This window comes from Montipora foliosa, chromosome 13 (assembly GCF_036669935.1).
Source record: "Montipora foliosa isolate CH-2021 chromosome 13, ASM3666993v2, whole genome shotgun sequence".
Classification (NCBI taxonomy): domain Eukaryota; kingdom Metazoa; phylum Cnidaria; class Anthozoa; order Scleractinia; family Acroporidae; genus Montipora; species Montipora foliosa.
In genome coordinates, this window is record NC_090881.1 from 16,539,292 (window position 1) to 16,559,291 (window position 20,000).

At 39.2% G+C, this 20,000-nt stretch overlaps 2 protein-coding genes across 5 annotated transcripts in view; one reads left to right on the plus strand and one right to left on the minus strand.

Moving 5' to 3' along the window:
• Positions 1-1,703, plus strand: part of LOC137983276 (uncharacterized) — a 17,061-nt gene extending 15,358 nt beyond the window's left edge. For all 3 annotated transcript variants that reach the window (XM_068830474.1, XM_068830472.1, XM_068830473.1), the window contains one exon: positions 1-1,703. This exon is cut by the window's left edge and continues 1,549 nt beyond it. The gene's annotated coding sequence lies outside the window, so the exon portion shown is untranslated.
• A 597-nt stretch (positions 1,704-2,300) lies between these two features.
• Positions 2,301-20,000, minus strand: part of LOC137983278 (GA-binding protein alpha chain-like) — a 30,651-nt gene continuing 12,951 nt past the window's right edge. For both annotated transcript variants that reach the window (XM_068830480.1, XM_068830479.1), the window contains exons 2-4: positions 10,995-11,229; positions 7,782-7,930; positions 2,301-5,110 (exon numbers count right to left, since the gene is read on the minus strand). In XM_068830480.1, the coding sequence (XP_068686581.1) occupies positions 4,887-5,110; positions 7,782-7,930; positions 10,995-11,173 (552 nt within the window). In that variant the 5' untranslated portion in view covers positions 11,174-11,229 and the 3' untranslated portion in view covers positions 2,301-4,886. The remainder of the gene's footprint in view (positions 5,111-7,781; positions 7,931-10,994; positions 11,230-20,000) is intronic.

Below are 20,000 nucleotides of genomic sequence, written 5' to 3' on the forward strand. Positions count from 1 at the left end.
CGATAAAAACCTCCACAAAACACGACATACCTTTCATGAAACAGATTACAACGACGATATAAAAGCTGTAACAGGTACTATTGGCTTAAATAGAAATCAACACTCAATCTTTAGCGAAATCAAGTGGTCGACAGAAGAAATCTTTCGTGTGCCTCCCGGCGATTTCGGGAAACAAACGAAGAAAACACAAAAAGTGACAACGACCATGGCTTGTGGATAACGTAGAATGAAAATGTGGCCACTAAAATATGCCGTTTTATTTTCTATTTGCAGAAACTACGAGGAAAAACAAACGGTCCCCATTTTATGACGTGGTCCCCTGCAGGGGGCATCCCACGTAAAATGTAGCAAGTTTTGCATAATAATAGAGTCAAATTCCCATCTCAACACGTCGCGAGGACAAAATCACTCCCAAATTGATGTTGCACAATTATAAAAGTATCATTTCACACGAGGGAACACGTCGCTGCAACGTAGCCCTGAAACATGTACGCGGAATATTTTCATGTGTGTGCACATGTTGTCATTTTGTCCTCGCTACATGTCCCCGTTTCACGTCCCCGCTACATGTCCCGTTTCACGTCCCCGCTACCTGCCCCCGTTTCACGTCCCCGCTACATGTCCCCGTTTCACGTCCCCGCTACATGTCCCCGTTTCACGTCCCCGCTACATGTCCCCGTTTCACGTCCCCGCGACGTCGCCTCAGTGTGCACTGCGCACGTTATGTCGCTGCAACATGACTTATTTATTTATTAACTTTGCCAGTCAAGCTGACAGAGCGCCACAACAGCTTGCACCAATCACTGTGGCCCCTTTTTTACCCTACCAACCATGATACACAACAGAAGACAGACCACAACGCCGGGAACTACGTGCTCTACTCTTAGCGGCAAGTGTGTGGGTCCTTTTACGTCCCACAGGAGTATGAACATTGAAGGGTTGTGAGACGGGGCCTATACGGTTTATCGTCCTTATCCGAGAAGAGTAGAGAGCCAAACCATTTGCAGATGTAATTACAAAGGCAGCACTTTCTCCTCAGTTGTTTAAAGATCCTGAGTGTTGGTCCGGCCAGAGTTGAACTCACGGTCTCCCGCGTGACAGCCCGATGCCCAACCACAGTGAGCCACCGGTGCGCGGTTCCCTGCAACACAGCGGCCATGTTGAGCCCTGAGGAATTGAAAACTTTTGCTTTACCTCACCGAAACTCGCTCCCACACATTTCAACTCGGGCTCAGGTGTATTGTCTATGGCCAATATGGCCCCCGCGCGAATAAGTTAAGGTTCATTCCCAACGATGACGGCTACGGAAACCACAACGCGAGAAAGCAATAATATTATTGGTAAATAGAGGAAAAGCAACCTTTCAACACGTATTTTGCAGTTCTTAGCGTAACAACGACGTGAAATCACCAATCTTTTGGGTTTTAGCGACAACGTGAAAATACAAAATGTGACACCATCCATTCTCTACTTTTACTTTGGAAATGCTAGTACCAAATTTAAATTTAGGTACTCAGGCCACGTTCAACGACGAAAGACTTAGTTTATTTATTTTTTGCTATTTTATTCCACTCAGTTTATGCTTACTTAACCATTGTCTGGTCTTCTACTTACATAAGAAACTTGTAAACCGTATCAACCTTCTGCATAAAAGAGCTTTGTTGGTCATAATAAATTCCGAATCATGAATGAATATTAACAAACTCTGTCCCACTTTTTGAACAATTTGTGGTTTGGGATTTTGAAGTGAAATATCTTTTTGTTACAAAGTTACTGTCTTCCATTCACTATCAGTTGCTCGTTTCGCCTTTTTAAGATTATTCCGGCTTTGACTATTAGCCAAGACCATTGATACAATACGACAACTTCATTCTCTCTTTGCCTCAGGAACAAAAATCATGCAAAAAGCTTACTCCAATTTCGAGGAACATCATTGAATTCCTTCATGGATAGGTGACAGAACACAGCCTTGTTTTACACCAAGCTTCACTTCATGCAGTGCTAGTTATTACTGATGAAATGCTTGACGCGTTTGATGGTGTCCTTTGGCAGCGTATTTTAGATGAATAATAAATGAATAAACTGTTTGAGTGAGGACTTGAGCTGCTGTTGAAAACTTTAATCCTAGCTTTCGCCAATCTAAGCTAATCTACGGCATCACCAGGGATTTAAGTTTTCAAAAAGCAGCTCAAGACTTCATTCCAACAGTTTATTTAGTGAGTCCCGAATGAAAAAAAAGAGACAAAAACTTGACACAATAGCCCAACTATATCACGATAAAGATAAATTATAACAAAACAAAGGAAAACTTTCCGGTTTTTATTCAAATTTTAGCTGTGACAATGGTCATTTCCTGATACAAAACTGAGACCAAGATACAGTCACTGTGGTTATTGATCAAACGAATGGGCGAAAAGCGGCTATAATTTACGGTTAGGTGAATATTACAACACGATTTCCTAGAAGCTTTGAACTGTTACTCTCAACAAAGAACAGCCGACAAATTTTCCCCAATTCAGTGAGTCGATGAGCAAATGAAGTTAGAAAGAGGAAGTCATTGTTTCTAATTCAAACGAAACGAGATTTTGTCTTTCAATCGTGAGGTTTCCATCCCGAGCCGAGATGACAGCAGAGACTGACCTTCGGACGGCGTACGAGTTCTGAACACTCGCGTTTCCAATCTCGACCCCATGGAGAGTGTCCGCTTTTCTTTAGGTCAGCACCAATTGGTACTGACAAAAAGAAAAGAGGACTCTGGAACGAGATTGGAGCTTTTCGAAAACAGACCATTTTACAGTTGTAGCTAAGTTACCTGGCCTATGAATGGAAGCGAGGCTGCCGGTGACCCTGTTTTGGTACAAACCTCCGTGCTTTTGTAATGTTAATACGGACTGATTAGAATTACAACCACACAACTTACATGATAAAAGCAGTGGGGCCTGTATCAATGCAAGGTCACCGGCAGCCTCGCAGCCATTCATAGGCTAGGTCGCTGAGCAAACAACTGTAAAATGGCCTATTGTCTTTCTTTAAACGTAATGCGCGTGGCCAGTACAGAAAACTCGTTCTCCGATCTGAAGGTTGCTAGTATTAATATTCGGTTGATAACAAATGAACAAAGGAAAAAGGGCTTTTTGACTGTCCCCTTATCGTGAAAGCGAGAGAAAAGGAGAAAAGCATTTATCTACTTGAAGTAACTCACTTTTATAAAGTTCTCGAGGGAAATAGTTGTCGAAAGCCGTACTCTACTTGAGCCTTTGTTTTGAAAAAAAGCCCGACCAACAGAGTTTTCGTTTAGTTACGTTTTGTAATTCTACAGGCCGCGGTCGATGCACATGTATAGTAATACCGGAGAAACAATATCAGCCTTATCAGCTTTATTCCACTCATTTGCCATTCGGAAGTGGAATAAATACAATACTATTTCATTTACACCGAAAACGGAATGTCTCAAGAGTACAAGACAAATATTCCATATATTCTCATTCCGGAACAGTTGAAATTCTAATTAAGCAAATATAAAAGTAGATAATTACATTTCAAGGATTTACAACAATAAGGAACTTGACGGACAAAGAAGAATTGAACAAGGATCACTTCTGCGTATTACTCACTAACGCCCAGCTTTTGAAGTCCGCAAAGGGAACATAAGCCTGCGCACCAAGGGTGCACCGAACCATTTGGTTCTTAACAAATTTGTTAAGTTAAGCATCCATGTGTAAGGATATTTGTCACTTTTCTGCATCAGTTGTTTATGCGTGGTCGTAGACTATGCCCGACATTTGAACAAAGATATAATCTTAGTCAATATAATGTAAAGGTTCAAGTAAAACTACGATCCTCGCAGTTACGAACGCAATTTTAGCAATTGCGTAGAGAAGCCTGAAAAATTCAGGACTTCAACGGGGTTTGAACTTTTTGGTTTGCAAGCCTACTTTCAAGAATACTCTTTTTGGCGGGTGCTGATTGAACAACGAATCAGACGAATATGTAAGGAGCGGAAAGGAATCAACCAGTATAATGTAGATGTTGCACTGGGTCAATAACTATGCAAAATAGCGTGCAAGAGACGGGCGGCTCTTTCAAAGGAATGCAATCGTCGGCGAGAATTATCGCAGCGGTATTGCGGTAGCAATTTTGAGGCTTAGCAGGAAAAGTGGTAATATCATTAAGGAAACTTCCGGAAACCCTTGTTTTTCATTCAGTTTATGAAACTCACGAAATCAAAAATGGGAAAAGTCCTTTGTTTTGCCGGATGTAAGTTATATTTAATTTTATCTCAATATCAATACTGCATGAATATTTTGACAAGGCACGAATAGTTTAAAACGTATCTTTGCCCGAATTTGGACAAGTTTATATATAACTTTTTTTTGGATCATGACATTTTTTTGATAAAATATTTACATGAAAACGAATCAACGCGTTACCAAACTGACACTAATTTTGTCGTTAGAAACTCTCTTTTTCTACAAACAGCTCATTTGCATCTAATATTAAATCTACATTACTATGGAACTTAAATCTACTTCAGTGAAACTCTGTCCATGTCGCGACGAGTCAATGCTTATGTCATTTCTTTTTACAAATAAAAACTCTTTTTCTCTGCATAAAATGAAAGTAACAAAAATCCTAGAACATCAACGCCGTTTTGAAGGAACCACAAACATTGTTGACCTTGTTTTGAAACGGCGGAGCCTACCATGTTTTCCCTCTCTCCTGTTGGAATTCCAAACTTTCTGAAGTTGTAGTCTTGCTTGTTTTTTCAGATTTTTTCTGCTTACTAACTGCTTTGACGTCAGTCTGTAGCCAACACCCATATCACAAACCAATAATTCTCACTCCAGTTAATCTGTCATAAAATAGGGCGTCAAATATTGATCTCCTTAATTCTGCAATGCAACAGCATTCCTTAGTCTTCTTTGGAAGTCCTGGTAGAGAATATTTCCTCCCTCTGGGACTCTGTACAGAAACATGTCAACAGTCATTAGACAAAGAGCTTTGCCGTTCATTTGGAATCTATCAGGTCTGACACTGTTGAGGTTGAAAACCTCCGACATCCACTGTAGCCAGCGGGACACGTCTTCTCGGCTCCATTTCCTGGGATCAGCTGAAAAACGGAAAACATACTCAAATAAGCATCGTTCAGTAAAACCAAAATTCTTTGTTGTAGAAAGCGAGTCTGTTCCCCACCTCACCGCATTTTTAAACGAAGTCTAGACAACAACTATCAAAAACTATTTTAAGAGAGAAGTGAGTTTTTTTCAAGAAGAGAAATACTCGTCTTCCTTGGCCTTGCCCTGTAGACACTGTTTCCGACTAACTTCATAATATACACAAAATTTACCTAAAATGGAAATATCTACGTCGCACTTTCCGTTAAGCATATTTTTTGCCCCACGCTAAAAGCGATAGTTTCCCATAGTTTCGGTCTTTCAAAATTCATTTCTTCTCTTTTTCCTTTCCTATTTCAAAAGCTTCGAGGCTTTTATAGTACATTTCCTTCTCCGATTCAAAGCTCGCACCTTATCTCCTAATAAGATCACAATAAAGGAAATTCCCCGGTAAATGGAATCTTCTCTTGTAAAGGTTTAAGGTACACACATCCCGTCAAATGAATGGTTTCCTTTCTATGATTTTTCCTTTGAGAAAAATCATACCAAAATTCTAAAATTTTTCTTGGATCCTAACTTGGGGTTCTAATGCTTGGCGTTTTTAATCAGAAGAACTATTAAAGGGGCTAAGTCACGCAATTTTAGGCAAAATCAGCACTGATCGAATGGTCATAGAATTAACTAAAATATTAAAATAACTGTTCAAAACTATAGAAGATCTCTAACAAAACGCAGGGAAGCCAAGAAGGGACATGGATCGACAAAACTGGAGAGGATTGAAATGGATTGAATTTGGGTAAATTTGGAAAACGTCGGCCCACCGTTTTTCAGTTGTCAGTTGCGTTCTCAGTTGTTATGTGGCCGTGATTTTGAAAATGAAAGACTCTTGTTCTGCCAATTTGACGTTTAGAGCTCATAATTAACAAAATTAAACAAAACTACCTAAAATAGCGTGACCTAGCCCCTTTAAGAAAGTGCGTTCAAGTTCCAAAAATCCTATTCGTATTTTCACACTGAAATCAGCTCTCTTGAACTTGACCCAATTTATACAATCATGTCAAGAAGTTCTGAGACTGTTTGTAATTGATTTCTTCATGCTCTTTGTTCGCGAGAGTTTGTACACGTCCCTGCTGTGTAAGTGGTCCTAACTTATGCTCTCCGGCTTTTTCTGATGTAGCATTCTATCACTGGACGAAGCATACGTTGCGTTGCGGAAAATTAACTTTTACCAAAGGGTGTGCAGGGCACGTCTGTCAGTTTTAGATCTATGATTGCGTACCGGGGGCCCGTTTCTCGAAAGTCCCGAAACTTTACGGGCCATTTTCGGGTGCCACAATTCCCTTTGTATCTCAAGAACGGAGAGGATTTAAGTCGTCAAACTACACGGTCATTTTGCTGTTTGTTGCCTTGAAAACATGTTAAAAGACAAGCGGTTGACAGTTTCACAAATGGCATTTTCGGGACTTTCGAGAAACGGGCCCCTGTTCCGATAAACATGGACTTAACTTTGTAATTTTTCGATTGCTGATGTTTTTCGTACTTTTTTTTGCCATTGTTAGACCACACACAAATGCGTAGCCACAGTAAACAGAGCATAAGTTGAGCGAAAAAGCTGTCTGGACATTCGGTTGAGTTCAGTGGATAAGTCGGGAAAATTCTAAGGCAAAAATGTGATGTCAACTTGTAACAACTTAAAGTGAAAGCACAAACCATAGCTATAAATACAGTTAAGCGGATTTTAATGCTTAGTCGCCGGATAAAAATCCTGCCATATCAAAATTTGAAGTAATTTGTGTACGCTACGACTCTTAGAGTGCAGTGTTGTTTATTTATGGCCTGAGCGCGAATCTTCCGAGCCAATCAGCAGTAAGGGGATGAATGTACTTTTCAGCATGCATCATTTCGTCCGTTGAGTGAAACTTTTAAAAAGCTTAAGACAGTTGATTATGACAATTGATTACTTTGCCTTGTATACTGACAATTAATTTATCATTCATCATGTTTTATCATGGTCAATAATTACAACGCATGATGATAATCAATGGATCCAGGTTCTAAAATAACAAGAGGTGTTTTCTTTCCGTTACAGGTGCAAGTAATATAACTAATAATAAAGTCACTATAACGCGAAACTCAAGAAAGTTTAAGGAAAATGGAACATTCTGGAACGCTTCAGTTCATAAGCGCTTCAAAAAAATTCTCTGAACGGTTCACTGTAAATTTCGAAAAATTTACTAAGGGATTGTAACGTGAATTTGTCTCCTGCTGATTGGACTGTTCTGTTTGAGAGACGTCCTTTCTTTTCTTTTCTGTAAACCTGAAATGAGCTTAAGAAGACGTTTTGGTCTTCCATATTATATGACTGACATGATCCATAAAACAATGCTTTGTGGTACAAAAGCCGCCTCTTCGTTTAAAATCCCGATATCATTAGAGATCTAAACAATCCTTCCTAGCTTCCTTTGCAATTTAAGTGTCGGACTCCGGGTTTCTTCTGGAAATACAAAAGTTCAGAGCGCATTTTTAGAGCCAGAAGTTTCGAAAGAAAGTTGACGAAGCTCTGTTGCTGTATCAGTCGAGCACGTACAGTTTTTTGTCATTGTCGAAACTGTATATTCTTCGAAGTAAAAATTCAATTTATTGCAAACAATGTTTGATTCTACGTACCATCTTTTAACGGCTCCTCTTGGAAGACTTCGTATTTTTCTTGTTTAACATTGACCCTCGTCGTGCCCGGCTGCATCTTGTCAATGAATCGTGCGTGTTGAAACACACTTGGTCGAAGAGGTACTGGATAAGCCAGAGTTGGATCTAGTCTAGGAAAAACACAAGCCATAACGAACTCAACAACGCAAATTCTGAACTGGATTTGAATGATGTCAGTCCATGCATATATAGCGTGAGATAGGGCTAAAGGCACTCTTGTATAACCGGAAGTGTTTAATGGCTAATTTCCTGTAGACGTTGTTTGTATGCTTTGCACGATTCAAGCCAACAAATATTTCGGGGATTACGGGTTTTTTTCACACGATAAGTCGGTGATCAGTTGCGAGTCGCTTTTAAATGAAACTGGTTTATGCGTTTGAATTTTCTTTGAAAAAGAGATAAAAAAGAAGAGACTTGAGTCAAAAAATGGGCGAAGACAACAATTCTGGAAACGCCTTTCCATTAAAATGACGAAATTCTGCTTAAGGAAGGAAGCTTGTATTCCATTTTTATAACACCTTCCAATGAACTTTACATCAACAACGATTGCGGAATTCCGGAATAACAAAAAAGACGGATATATCAAGACATAATTATCTCAAATCCGAAGAGTACCTGAAGGATGACATGCCGCAGTAAAATGTCTTTGATAAATAGAATCTGAGCGGAGACAAGTAACTTCTAGCTTGGCAGCTTGGGTAAGAAAATCACAAAAGGCAACGGCTCCTCTGTTTTCTGTACTAAAGTTGGCTATGAGTCAACAGGCATTCTTCATAGATCGTTCAAGCAAACACGTCATGGAATTCTGACGTCATAAATCCATATATAGGTAAGAGGTTTATTCCAAATCCTCTTTCAAAAGAAGTGTTCCAAAAGGCTCAAGAAACAACAATGGAAAGAGCATTTACAGTTTAAGCACTCCAACTTATTCGATCTAGTCATCTAAATCTTCTACGTTTGTTTTCTTAAATTCGTGACTAGGCAGATTTCCTGCAAAGGGGTCTGGTATGCAAAGTTACTTGCTGAAAAGAACATAATCATATGGTTTTCAAGATTATTTTCGCGCCGTGAGTCGCTAACAATGATCTCGAGAGCAGCCATGCCGAAAATCTGAGGACGTGATGAAATGTGAAAGCCGAACAGGAACTTAAAGGTTATAATGAATTACCCAAAACAAAAGGCTTCTCCTGTTGAGGTCAGAATTACGTAAAAAAAGATAGAACAACATCTTTAAAAGTACGTGCTTCCAGGAGACAAGTAGAGCAGGACGCAGAGGTGTCATATGAGCATCCGAACTTTGGCGCTAGTCAAACACGTATTGCATTTCCTCCATGGGGCCTGGAAGGAGTTTTTTTTGGATCAACATAGAACTTTCTTTGAGATATATTTAGAACGTTTCTTCCTTGGCTCTCTACTTTTTAAAAATTGATCCGATAATCGCGTTTAGTCTCGCGTGTTTTAAGCCTTGTTGTTTTTCATCCACGATACTAAAATTTGATGCATTAAAAATGTCTAAACTCTCCCCGACGCTTCTAACCGAATCGTCCAGCCAACCATAAAAACGCTTTTCCCTATTGAGGTTATTCTAAGTTAGAAATAAAGTAATGCAAATTCACTGTGTAAGACAATGTACTCCATAATAAATTATTATTATAGTACATGTGTATAGAACATAAAAACCTGACGAAGAAAAGTCTAAAATGGATAGTTCAATTTTGACTTCTGTTCTTTTCCGGTATAAAAGGTTCAGTTATCAAAGTTTTTCAGTTGGTTTGGCAAACGGAAACAGAGATATTTAAAACAGCTTTTACTTGTAACCAAACAAAGCCAAGATATATATTTTTCCAGGTTTTATTTTTTCTACGAAAGAATTTCGAAGATGCATTTCAATTGCCTCAAGTGTTATTAGCTTATGACACTTGTCAGGTAAAAGAAATATACGGTTAATTTTCCCCAATAAACAACAGAGAAGAAAGGGATCAAATTTTGTTTTCAAACTTTCGGTGTCTGGATATTGCATTGCACAAATTCTTCCCCTTATTACGTCACATTCGCCTCTCCTTTTTTCAAAATTCGAGTACTTATGATTTTTATTTAGCGAAAAATATTGCGCACAGTGTCAGATTTGAATTGACTCACTCCAAGATAAAAAAAGCCTAACTTAATTAATCTAAACTTTCCTTGGTGATGATTTCTGGGCAACGCCGGCTCTTCTTCATCCGGATAACAGTTTCGAGTTGGTCCAGGAAAATCGAACAGTTTGTCTTCTCCGTTCTTTTGTTTATTGATTTCACAAAACCCACAGAAAGTTCTTGGACCGTTTTCTGTGGAGAGTTTTCGAATCTTTGATCTTTGAATTTTCCGTAAGGCAAGTGAAAAGTTGCGGAGTTCGCATGCATTCTTCTCTCTTAATACCGTATTTTTCGGAGAAAAGTAGAGCACATAAGATAATATATTCAAAAATTCGCAGTGAAGTAGTCTCTTGAAGCCTGGGGCGTTTCAAAACAAAGTTTCTCATCGTCGCAGTAAGGTTGGGAAATTAATATTAACTCGGCGATAAACGGTTACTAGTTAGATGTTAACATTTCTCTTTTCTTGAAATGAAAAATTAACCAATGAAATAGCGAAATAAAGTACAAGCGGAGAAAATCGATCAAACGTCATATAACCGAATATTGCCTCACTGGAGAGATCATGAGAAAGTATGTATTTTGGTGTGTTGAATATAACGTCTGAATACCGCAAGAGTTTGCGCTTACCTTAGTTTAAATAATCCGTCCAAAGTACTGCACGCCAACAGAAACCTTAAGAATTCGCCGGCAAGACAACAACCTTAATATCTCTATAGTAATGAAAGTGTGCTTTGAGTGATTTGTACGTCTGTTCCGTGTTGTGTCGCACGAAAGCCCTGGTGTTGCTAGTTTTTGCTTGAACCACAGATTGGGATCAGAGGAAATCGAGAAACATTTAACAGATTTAGTTCAAAGCAAAGTGTATACGGAGGCGGAAGCAGAGGTCGGAAACACGTTCTAAATTTGGTCACAAAGCTGACACGGCAAGAATTTGTAACCGCTTTTAGACCTTTGAATTTCAACAATTTTAACGGCTACACAAGAGAATCTTGGAGAAGCACGTACGCGAACGATAAGTGACAAAACATAAATTGAAGCTCACCTGGAGTTTGATTTGTTGTGTTCGTTCGCATCAATTGCAACTTGGTAAGGGTATACCTCTGGTCTTGGGCTACCGGGCCAAACGCGTGGTTCGTGACTCAGTGGAAGGCTGTCAAACCGTTGCCGGGGTTTCTCGGTGTGTTGTAAAGCTCTGGACTGGTTTTCTCTTGAGGAATACATGCTACCGGCTTTGCTCGCTTATGCTTCTTGATATTTCCGTCCCACGCCCACAAAAGCTGAAACCACAAGAAAGAAGCGAAACAACAGAGCGTCAGCGAGCCATTGTAGTAAGTAGCTGTCATGCGGTGACCTCCTGGCCGCCAACCGGAAATTACATGGCGCGAAATTTGTTCAACTTGTCACCGGCCATAGAAATGCAAAGTAAAGCTCACGGTTCTATTTTCCAAATATGTTTCAATTTAATGTTATGTTTTGTCTCCAGAGGCGCACTAAACCGATCAAATTGTTGGTTGGCTAGTTAATAATACGATCATTGCACGAAGTAATCCAGCACGTGACGGTGTGTGTACCACAAAAAAGCTGACGGGAAATGAACCGGAAACGGAAAAATGACGTTATCAGTTATTGGTGGCCGGAAATGAGGACAATGAGCTTCACTCGACATGGCGGCGTGGCCTTTTAGTTTTGTTGACAAAAGAAACAAAAGATTGCTTTCAAAAGAGCAAACAATTCTGTTCCAGACCTGGGATGATTATTTCTCTTTTTAAACTCAAATAAACGTGACGGAAATAGAATGCAATTGTTTTTAAAGTTATCTGTAAAAATTATTAGTTTCCGGTCTGCGACATTAGTCAGCGAATAACAATGTAAAAATTACACTGCGGTTTTGAACCGGAAATGCCTTCCACGTATGGTTTGATCCTGTGAAAATGATTAATTCAAAAATGCAACTTGTGCTTCGGTGACTTCATAATCTTTCAGGAATCTTTGGTTTGAAAATTGGAAAATGAATCCTTTATCAGAACTGTGAGCTTCATTTGAAGCGACTGCGAGACTCGATGATTGTTCCCAATACACTTTTTTATTTGCTCTATGACATGGCAAGTTAATAGCATTAGCAGTAATGACAGAGGCTTAGTAATTAAAATTGTGAGCATCCAGTAGTTCTGCTCGCTGGAAACGGGAAATGTCATGTTAAAAGGCCACTCGAGAGTTATGAAGAACTTTTCCTGTTAACTTCCCACAGAGATTTCCTCACATTCTTAAATCACAAAAGACAGTTCATACAAACTATTCAACTTTCATAGCAATTTTTGAAAGTGCTATTATATTGATAAATACTTGAGTTGCTTCATCTTCTCCTGGATCAACGCAGAACGAATCGAAAACGGCTGGCATAATCATTTTATAAATACACGCCATTTTCTCGCAGCAGACTAAACAATTTGGGTAACTGTTTCTTCGGCTTACAGCTTTCAACCCATCTTGAACTTTGGATCAGTCTGTAAGTTCTCTTTACTCAGTGCGACTTCAGTCTAATGCCATGAAAGAGAACGCGTTGCAACTGATTCTCTTCAGTAGCTTTCCGTCGTATACCGGCTTCTATAAGCCTTCTTAAAAAAAGGGAAAAGTCAATACGGCTGTCTGATAAAACGTTTCCCGTCGGATTGAGAGTAGGCCAGAACTAAGGCCAGATCCATTTGACAGAACTGACCGGCCAAACAGGGCATTTGGATGGATTGACTCTTCAACGCCTTCAAATTAACACACTTCTAGGATGATATATGCCATGGATTATCATGCAAATGTTCCTTCAAATTCTTGTGACAATTTCTTTGCAAACTGACGAGTCTGGCCGGCCAGTTCTGACAAAAGGAAAGCGCCCTAAGCTTCCAGTGGACTGGCTGAAAATCCTGAAAGAATGCGTAACTTGATAAGTCATTATCTGCCAAGAATGTAGCGGCCAACGCCCTGGTTAAGCCGACATTGGCACGTGGACTAAATCGTATCCGCGGTTAAGCTCTCTTCAGAGAGACTTGGTTGATTTCGAATTCCTGATAAAAATTTAAAAAAAAAACTTTCTTTTGACACTTTTGAAAATTTCATTTTCAAACTTAATGGTAAGGCCAGCTTGTTCGTGAACTTGACATTGTAAAAACAGGGCTAAAAGATAGTGTTTACGTATGCCGCAAAAGAGCATCGAATTTGACTCATAATATTCCTGACCAGAGAAAGAGCCTTTGCGACTTGTTTTGCGGGGTAGCTGTAATCCAGTCCTCAAATTTGTTACAGTTGCAAACTTTACGGATGTTACAAAATTCACACGGAATTTAATAAGGGTGCTTTCCTTTACTAAAGAGTCTTTCATAAGGTCATCACTGACTAAGTTATAGTGTTGCCGTGTCATTTTTGCCTTATCTGTAAAGTACATCTTATCGAGTTCGCCGCCAAATGGCCTCATTTCGAGGGTATAGTTGAGAGTCAGTGTCACTCTTACAGTGAAAGACTTCCACCAAAAGGGATTGAGTGGTTTTGATTGATAAGACCTTCAGCAGAATGAAGTGACATGGGATGGGTGGGACGAGCTTTCACACTGCCTCAGCCTTTATTCCAAGCTTAGCGTCTAGTCTTTCTTGACCACGTTTTCTGATTTCTGGACTATCATGCGGCTAGTGTTGAAATATGCGACCTTTTCGGAGATCGGCCGGTTTAACGCCAAAATGATAGAAAAACAAATTGGAATTTTCGTGTTCCCAGGTCAAATCGTGGCGCGTCGCACGACTCAGAGATGAATGTATTTCAGCATTTCAGTTGGGAACGCAAACTGATTTGATTCGATTCTCGAGCAGATTCAAAAGAAAGCCGTAATGAAAAGCAAAATGCAACATCTCCCATCTGGCAGGGTAACAGATTGTGTTAATATTGTTGAATTCAATAAAACAAAAAGATCAACAGCTTGAACAGACTCGGATCTAAAGTTACGAGAGAGAAAAGAAAGAAATTATCCGGTTGGTGGTACGGTAAAGAAAGATCTTTATTTCATAAAGAATGTCAAACCAAGTTTATCATCATGATATAGAGTTTCCGCCAATGTTCTCGGCTAGCTTTGTTTGCAAGATGTTTTGATTTTAAAACCGTGTATTGTTACAACAAGTCCCTGTGGAATAATTGTGAGATCGTTCTATTGGGGAGCAGAGTTGGTGAAATGGTGAGAGCGCAAACCTCGGACCATCAATGTATTCCAAGTTCGATTTCCATACTCTGCGTCATATGTGGGTTGAGTTTGTTGGTTCTCTACTCTGCTCTGAGATGTTTTTCCCCAAGTTCTCCCGTCTTCCCGCCGGTCTACTAAAAATCAACGTTCCATTTATTTAACTGATTTCAGTTAATTTGCGTTGATTTCAATTTACAGTATCACAAATTAAGGTGTCCCAGCGCTAGAAAACTTGACACTTAAGGTGAAACTTCATCATCAAGATGCTGTACTAAATTCGTACGAAACTGGCGGAACAGTTTTTGCGCACGAGGCTTCTATACACTTCTTGGCGTTTAGTTGTGATGCGAGAAAGCCAGAGAAACATCAAATAAACTGCCTAAAGCTACGGTATCTTGTAGTATGCATGGGACAAGAATGGTCCGCATTGTCCATGGAGTAAATTTTACTCAGTAAGCAACTTACAATCGTTTCACATGGTATTAACTCTAATCGCTGGAACCAGTTCCTTCGTATTTTTTCATCAAGTTTATGAGAAAAACTATGAATTCAATGGCCAAGCACCAACTCTACCATTTCGGTGCTGCATATGATCGTCACATCCGAACTGGCCTCGACAAAACTCCCAGCTGTAATCGCTTATGTTGCTTCACCTTTGTGAGGTGTTTAAGACTAGTAGAAACGATGGAATGAGGAAACCGATCGCGGACAAATTGCCAGACTATCACTGTCGGATTTGCAAGTTGGCTATAAAAGCGTAATCGCCTCATTCAGCGATTTAGACAGTGTGATTTAGACAGTAAATCCTTTCCTGAGCAACGGGTCACAAGTTTAGTCCACCATTTCTCTTTGAAACAAGTCGAATTAAGGGACCACCTAAGACCTGTCTTAGCGCTGATTTCCGCGTAAAAAAAAACGGCAAACGACAGTTGAAGAATGACTGTGGCGTTAAACTGAGGCCTTCCCAGGCACCCAGTTGCAAGTAGTTCTAGTTCGCTTTCTAATCGAAGTAGATAAATATCATGTGAAGTCGTAGAGGATCACAAAAGTGGATAAAAGGGACATACGAAGCTCAAAATCAATAATTAAAGCTGCTATATATGTGTGATAAAGTATGACTAACTCACACATAAACTTGGCTTTGTACTCGAAAATAATTCTTCCTTCACGTGAACCAGCCAAAGGACCACGATGAGAAATTTCTGAAGGAAATGCTCAAAGGAAACAATTATAGTACAATCGTTGTTGTGGAAAGCACAGAACCAGGCTGAATCGCAAAGGATAATAATGGCGGCCAGACGGAGAAGTACTGACTTCCCTTTTGTAAACCTTCCGATAGTAATGAATGAATTAATCTCTTGGCCTGTTCTCCCTTATAAATTAATGTTTTTACGAAAATTGCCTCAACAACTTAGTGGTTCATCAAGAGGGCTTACACTTTGATTTCCTCCGCTGATTTATAAGTGACTGAAAATGTAATTAAAGAGACTCCGAAGTGTTTTTTCCGGGTAAAATTCGTGGATTATTCTGATTGTTTTTGGACCACACATGATTGCAAAATACATCGTTCCTTCCTTTTCATAGTTCAAGAGAAAATCTCGGAAAGGTTCTTTTAATCTGACAAAAACTTAGCAGCTGTAGCAGAGTTAGTATTGGACATAAACCTGAAGCTCTTCTCCACATACAGTTAGCAACTACCTGTCCCTCTTCCAGACTCTTTCAGAATCAGTACAGTATTTTCTTGGATTTTGCCTGGACGAATTCTCAATCGCGGTTTTAATCTCCTGTTATAGAGAAAGAACTACTTAGTGTATGATGTGGGGACTTTTTTCTTTTTCTTAACTTTTAATTGTGTATTTTCAATAGTTGTTCTTCCACGATGAAATGATACATGAAATGGATCATAGCTTCACTTGAGTTGTTCTTCCCTTCCGAAAATATATCTGTTGTAAACTACAGCGTGAATATTTGTGTTCAGCGTTCAGGCTTCTGAGTTTGACGGTTGCTTTTGCATTGCTCCGAGAGGTTTTTCTCTGGGAACCCCGGGTATACCCTCTCCTAAAAAAACCATGTTTGATTTGATTTGAGTTAATTTTGGTCTGTTTTTATGTAAAGTGACCCCAATTGGTGCCACAGCGCCAAACAAAATTGACACTTGAACAAGTTTATTATTATTATTATTATTATTGCAACACAGGAGCCGCAACCACCTTATAACTGAGAATTAAAACAAATGAAACCGAACTAGATCTATAGGGATCCTATATCTGTTCCACTTAAAAATGACCCTCCGCAAGATCTGTCAGTATTTGCCAACTTTTTTTGCTTGACATTAGAGAGATAAAAACCCACTTTACACTAACACAAATATCTGGCACTGAAGGAATTCCGAAATCTCGGTACCGTACCTATGTTTCAGTTTACGGGCACGGCACGTTAAATATTCCGTGTGTGAACACAACTGGCATATTAGGCACAAATTAGTCTTCTTGGTCGTCTTTTGTTTCTGTGTTTTAGAGTGGCTCCATATTTGTTTGCTTGCATGGAATACAATTCATTCAAGCTACTTTCCTCAGTTTAGAGTCAAAAGTACAAATATCATGAGTTATGAGACTTACATTTAGAAACAGTTGATGTTCAAAACTTTATCCACTGGATGAGTCACTATCCAGATTATAAAATATACTCCATCTTAGAAAGTCGGCCAGGGTTTTTTATGAGCCTTTTCCTTGACGTGGTTAGAGTGTGCCAGTCACGGCTCGTGTATTCATAGTTACGTGGGCGAATGCTAAAATCTTTGCACAGATTGAATCCGTTGGAAAGTGACTTATCCAAGGGATACATAGTTATCTGCCCTTTGAACAATTAGGCCCTGGTTAACTAATTCCACATTTACGAACGGCTGATGGAATGGACTGCGTCTTTGGATAATAGAAATATATCTATTGCACATAGCTTTAAAAGTTTCTAAAAACTCGTTTGTTTCGGAAGGTGTAGTTCTTTTAGCTAATTTTATCGATTTTGTTCTAGATTGTTGTAGAATTTGTTCTAGATATGTATTTTTAAGATTTTAAAGTAGTAATTAGGGTTTTTAAGTTGTTCTGTTTTTAGAGGTTGAACTAGGAATTTACTTTTAATGTATTGAATTGTGATGCGCAGATGAAAAATATTATATTGATAGCTGCGCAATCATGATAAGACGTGGATATTTGCCTCGTCGCTTCGCGGCTCGGTAAATATCAACCACTAGCCACCGATACTGAGGTGAATAGTTGTTCAGTATATAACAAAAAAGTGAGATAATATAGCACAAAAAGATGATTTTTATAACTGATTTATTTCTGCAAAATTACAACATTTTCGGGCGCAAATTGCTCGGAGGTGAATAGCAATTAAGTAGCCATTCCACGCGCTCGTTCAACGCTATCCACTGTTTTAGTATAAACTAATTAATTATTATTATTATTATTATTATCAACTGCGTGTTAAAGGAGTGACTCAAAACGAGGACATTTTCGAAAATGAGAGCATGAGACAATATGGAGGCAACACCCGACATTTTGCACATATCACTCTTTCTTCATACAGTCAAGGTTGGCAGCTCTGAGTTCTTCCGCGGAAAAGCATGAAGTCCAACCAAATGAAAATTAACTATATATTTGATGTATATTTTCTTTCTTTTTCAGTGCTCTCTGACCTTGTTAATCCTTTAGTATTTTCCTTGTGTTAGCTCAGGCTGTCGGCTCAAACCGGATTTTGCTCGACTTTCACTGAAATGTTGCTCCCTTTAGCCTTTGTTTTCCGGACAGGAAAAAAAACATCCACACCCTCTTAAAGTTTCCCTAACGCCGAAAAATGGCTCGCAAAATAAACTACAGAATTGATATCACAACAAAGGGCTGAATGGGTGATAAGAGCGTCTTTGCGCTTGTCGTCTGAAGTATTCAAATTGAGACACAAACCGGAAGTATGGGTAGAGAGTTATGACGGAGTATTACGATATTGACTCGCTTTGGAGACGGACTGGCGTAGTCCATCTCCAAAATAAAACTTGATTAGTTCTCGGCCTTTCTCCCGTTTGGACAAAGACGGTTATTATCCCTCTTTCCGTATCTTTTTTTCAATTAAGTGGGACGCTTAAAATGTTGCGCTTTGTAGATCAGACAGCGAAGCAGACACTTTTGCCGTCTTCGTTCTGTTCTTTACACAAAGCAACATCAGGCATGGGTTGCTGGAAGCATGGTTAGCGCTAAGCAGCGTTAAATATCATGGAAACCTTTTGGTCTTGATACCTCTTAACTAACGGTTAGAGTTAACCAGGCTTGGAGCAACTGGCCCCAGGGGTTCAAGTTACAAAAGAAACAACTTTCGAAGGCTACTCCTTTATGCTCCGTACATATCATTGATGCTTTTGTTGTTCGTTTTCCATCAGTTTTAGCTCATTTACCTCAGTCAATGTTTAATTTACTGCAGAATGATAATTTCGAAGAAAGTATTATTACTAAACACAAACATTAAAACGAAATCCAGACGCATGATCAACATCAGGAAATTCTAGCGCGTTGCCCTTTTCAGTACACACTGGCTCCCAACGATAATTTTCGTTGAAATATGTGTCTGGTAGAGTCAAAATGTCCTAAGAATTCAGTTCGGTTCTAGGCTGCCAGACATCTACAGATTTCTGCACTAAAACATCGCCCAGAAGATCCACCAGGGGCACCCAACGTCAATTTTCGGAAAATAACTGTTCGGAAGACGATTTGAGATCTAGAATTTTCGGAACATTTGTTGTAAAATTTCTTGCTTGCCTGCCTCTCCTAGGATTTTCGAACATCTAAAAAATGGTATAATTGCCCATTTTTAACGAATTTTTACCCTAAAAAGGTCACCTAGAATTTTCGGGAGCCTTTTTTCTGGCTGAAATTTTCGAAAAGGTAAGTTTTGATACCTATAATTTTCGGATCACTGGACTTTCAGCTAGGAAATCCGAACAGATGAAAAAAATTTAGGGGATAAAAATATGCCTATATCTACCGTTTAAATACTAAAATGCGTTTAACAAAGCTATGTTAAAGGGTTTGGAAATATATTCTCGTTGGGTGCCCCTGATCCACAACCAGGGAAAGTAGTCCCTTACGTTCTCGGAACGGGTATTTTTGAAATTTTTGGTACTCAAAAGGTCACCTAGCAGTTTCGGATGAGCAAATGGTTCGGCTGGAAGTTCTTAGAAGGTAACGTTCAGCTAGAAATTTCTGAAATGAAGATATCATTCCCTAAAATTTTCGGACACGTCAATTTTCAGCTAAGATATCCGAACGGATCAAATTCTTCTCGGTGATAACTTGTGACATCTCTTTTGACAGTCTATACATAAAAAAAAGCATAGAAATGTCTCTCAAAGGCTTTTGGCTTAATTTGCTCGTTGGGTGTCCTTGAGTACATCCCCGATCCAAATATCAAAACGCTTTCATTGACTTCAATTTTATATTTATTTTCGGCGCTATTTTTGTAAAATGTGTAGGCAGATTGTTGAGTGGTTTAGTTATTGTGGATCAAGTTTCTGTAGTAACGCGGAAGTACTACGTTTTGGGTATCAACGAATAGCTATAAAAGAAAAAAAAGCTAAAAAAAAAAACATTGCGTTTGTCTACAAATTTGATTGTTAGATTACATCATCTCACACCGACCTTGTTAGCAGAGATTTTTTTATCTTGACCGGCGCTTTCGTTCGCTTTTTACAGCTGTCTGTATCACCACTGTTTTGTTTCCCAGCGAGAAAAAAACACCTCGCGTTTATGCGGGACGACCGCGGTTGGCTACATTCAGTGTCAT